Below are 3,468 nucleotides of genomic sequence, written 5' to 3'. Positions count from 1 at the left end.
TGATTGCATTCATCACTTAACTTCTCAGGCGTGATATTCCCACTCCCAAAGCCTCTTCTTCGTCTTCTTACCCTAGCCGGCCGACTGCTTCACATTCAGTAAGTGCCCTTTCTCTCTAGATGTATATATCTGTATAATGTGTGTATATCTGCTTGAAATTCAATATCAGCATTTTCGTTATATGTCTGCTGTCTTTGTTTTCTCAATTTCTGCTTAGAGATCTGACATTAGGCGGAAGAATGAATCGGGTTTTCTTGTTCGCATTCTGATTATATGTTTTCCTTTCTTCTTCTAGTCATTGCATTAAGTATTGTTGGAGTTACTGCCTTGTGGTTTTTCTGTGGTTTGATTTTGATGTATGTTATTGCTTGGGTTTTTGTAGGGTTTGATTTGTTATGATGGAAACTACAATTGTTGGGCAGTAGATTAAGAGGAACTCAAAATTGGGTATTCATAAACTCATAAAGTTTCAATTTTTAAATTGAATTTTTATCTCTTTATGCCCTTTGATTTCCAGCCGAGATGGATGGACATGGCAATTTGAATTTGAAGAATTGGGGGTTTTTTGACCCAACAGCCACGGCCTTGAAGAGCCATTTGGGTCTGCAACTCATGCCCACCATTGCAGAAAAGCCACTCTTTGGTGGTGGTGGTGGTGGTCGTGACCGCCACCATCACTATCAACCCCACCATCCTCACCTCTCAGCTGTCATGGCATCAACCAGTCCAGGTCTTTATCAACATCACCGGGTTGGTGGGATCTCAGAATCTGCAATGCCGGTGGAGTACATGAGGGATGCTTGGTTTAACCATAGTAGGGAAAAGTGTCTGAATGTGCTCTCTGGGAATCAACACCATCACCAACCAGGGTATGGTGTCTTGCCTGAGACGTCTTCTGCTCAGTCTATTCATACACTGCAGCATACGAATCTGTTAAAAACTGAAACTCCATCTTCTCAGATGGAAGTGGTTTGTGAAGAAAAGGTTGGTAGTGCCCTTGTTAAGAAGAGGGAAGGAGATAAATCTCAAGTCCAGAAGTCTCCGAAAGCGAAGAAGGCAAAGAGAGGCCCTAGGATGCCCATAGACGAGTGTACTTCTACCCCATCTATTTCACGGGCAAGGGCTCCCAAAAGGAGTGCAGAGGTTGTTATTAATGGTATGAGTATGGACATCTCAGGAATTCCTGTACCTGTTTGTTCATGTACAGGGAACCCGCAGCAGTGTTATAGGTGGGGCTCTGGTGGGTGGCAATCAGCATGTTGTACCACTAATTTGTCCTCATATCCATTGCCAATGAGCACAAAACGACGTGGTGCAAGGATAGCGGGACGGAAGATGAGTCTAGGAGCATTTAAGAAAGTATTGGAGAAACTTGCATCTGAAGGTTATAATTTCTCCAACCCAATTGATCTCAAGCCTTATTGGGCAAAGCATGGAACCAACAAGTTTGTCACAATCCGGTAAACTTATGATGGAAATGCTTTAGTTGGCCTCTCAACTACTTATGGTGCATTTTTGGTGTACATATTTGAGTATGGCTGCGAACTGAGGCTTCTCAGGTAGTTTCTAACTAGTGGAATTTCAGAATTGCACCAATTTTTCCTAAATTTTGAACTTTTGGCACTTCGATAAGATGTTCTTTTGTCACTACCTTTCGTTGTTAGAGGAAATATCATTCTTGTCGAAATGACAGAGCTCGGAAATTATTGATGATATTTATTTGTTTTTTCAATTGCGGGCTCTTTTTTTCATTTGATATAGATAATCTTTACTGCTTGTCTCCGTCTTTTCGTGCTTCCTATTATGATTTTATAAGGGTCTATTTCATTCAAATTATCATTTATCTCATCTATACCTTTTTCGGTTACGAGGGAAACCCGCCTTGTGACCCTAGGCAGCAAAGGACCACAAGGGGGTAAACCAGCCTAGGTTGCCCATAGCTGACTGGTTCAAACCAAGAAGTCTACGATTCGAACTCGTGACCTTGTGGTTACAAGTTTGTATCTTTAGCTATTTTGGCTGGGGTTACCCCCGTCTCATCTATACCTTTGGTGCTATATATGGATGGTTTTTTGAATTGAAACTGACAAGTTTGCCATAGTTCCACTTTTATGTGAACTGCCTGTTGGGAAGATAACAAAGGCTTTTTCTAGTACATATTACATTGAAACTAGGAGTACACACTTCCTTAGTGTATATGTCAATGATACTGAAAATACATATTTCCAAATAGAATTTCACTGCTGAAGGTTCTGTAATCTTGCAATGTTTATGCTATTCTTCTACTGGACCTTCTAGTGTAAGTAAATAGCTGTTGTTGAAGTCTGCCTTAGATATGGCAGATAACTCAAAACACTATGCTTAAGACCGGAGATGCACTATTTAGTACATCCTAGTTCCTTTTTGTTCGGTTGAGAATGAGCATATAACCATCATTTATTTCCAGTTTAGTGGCAACCTGTGAGATTTTAGTCTACAATTTAAAATGCTTTTAGAAAAGGGGATGCCAATGTTAACCTTGATCTTCTTGCCTAACCTAAACAGTAACAGTTGTGCTAAAGATAATGAGACCACCTATCATCTCAGCTCTCAAAAAACATCAAGAATTCCTCAGAAAATAGTGAGGTTGTTGATGATGGTTTCATACTCCAAAAGGACAAAATAGATTGAAATCAATAAATCAATATCTCCTGGAGTTGCTAACAAAATTTTAGGTTATTTATGCTTCTTACATATTTGGTTATATGTTCCCAAGGTTGCAATTGTTTAATTTCATTCTTTTGTTTCAAGAGATGAGAAAAGAATGATCCAAGTAAATGCAGAGTAGTGGATTATTATGCTTTTATTTGGCATTTTGATGTTATATCCCACTATTACAAAATAGGCTTTGGTTTCATTAATATTTCTTGCCTTGACAAATAGTACCATTTTATTTCAACATTTTGGGTACTTACAATTAGCAGCTGTTGATAGAAAGTTCTCTTTTCTTGTTGATTTGGTGGGAGATGTGTATAATTTATCACTATGTTACATAATAAATCACTTTAGAAACTTTTTTAGCTGACAGGATGTGCACTTTGTAAATTTACTTTGTTACCGGCTTAAGTTGTCCATACCTGACTAACTCAAATTAAGAAAGTCAATATGATGCTTCTGTCGGAAGTAAACTTTGTAACCTTGTGTTACCAAATCAACCGTCTAATCCACTTGGTAGAGAGACTAGAGATTGTCCCTTTAAAGTGTCTTTTTCTTAAATGCATGTTTAGAAAATATTACGGAGTATTTAGTTTATAAAAATTTGAATTAAATATGATTTTTGTTCTCGACCTATTAATTATTTACAAACGTAATCCATGGCCTAATTTTCACTTGCCATTAGAGGTGTCAAACGGGTGGATTTGGGCTGGCCCGTCATTGGTCAGTTTATTTTTTTGGACTAGACTGACCCGATTTAAAAAATGAAAATTA

General features: G+C 38.3%; 1 protein-coding gene across 2 annotated transcripts in view; it reads left to right on the top strand.

The window, feature by feature from the left end:
- The window catches only part of LOC115996399 (protein BASIC PENTACYSTEINE2-like), a 1,773-nt gene extending 41 nt beyond the window's left edge, over positions 1 to 1,732 (top strand). The window contains exons 1-2 of one of the 2 annotated variants that reach the window (XM_031235606.1): positions 1 to 98; positions 518 to 1,732. The exon at positions 1 to 98 is cut by the window's left edge and continues 41 nt beyond it. In XM_031235606.1, the coding sequence (XP_031091466.1) occupies positions 523 to 1,464 (942 nt within the window). In that variant the 5' untranslated portion in view covers positions 1 to 98; positions 518 to 522 and the 3' untranslated portion in view covers positions 1,465 to 1,732. Of the gene's footprint in view, positions 99 to 382 lie in introns of both variants that reach the window. The other variant, XM_031235605.1, reaches the window with a different exon arrangement.
- The last annotated feature ends 1,736 nt before the right edge of the window (positions 1,733 to 3,468 follow it).

This window comes from Ipomoea triloba, chromosome 11 (assembly GCF_003576645.1).
Source record: "Ipomoea triloba cultivar NCNSP0323 chromosome 11, ASM357664v1".
Classification (NCBI taxonomy): Eukaryota; Viridiplantae; Streptophyta; class Magnoliopsida; order Solanales; family Convolvulaceae; genus Ipomoea; species Ipomoea triloba.
This window is presented reverse-complemented; position numbering and strand designations above follow the sequence as displayed.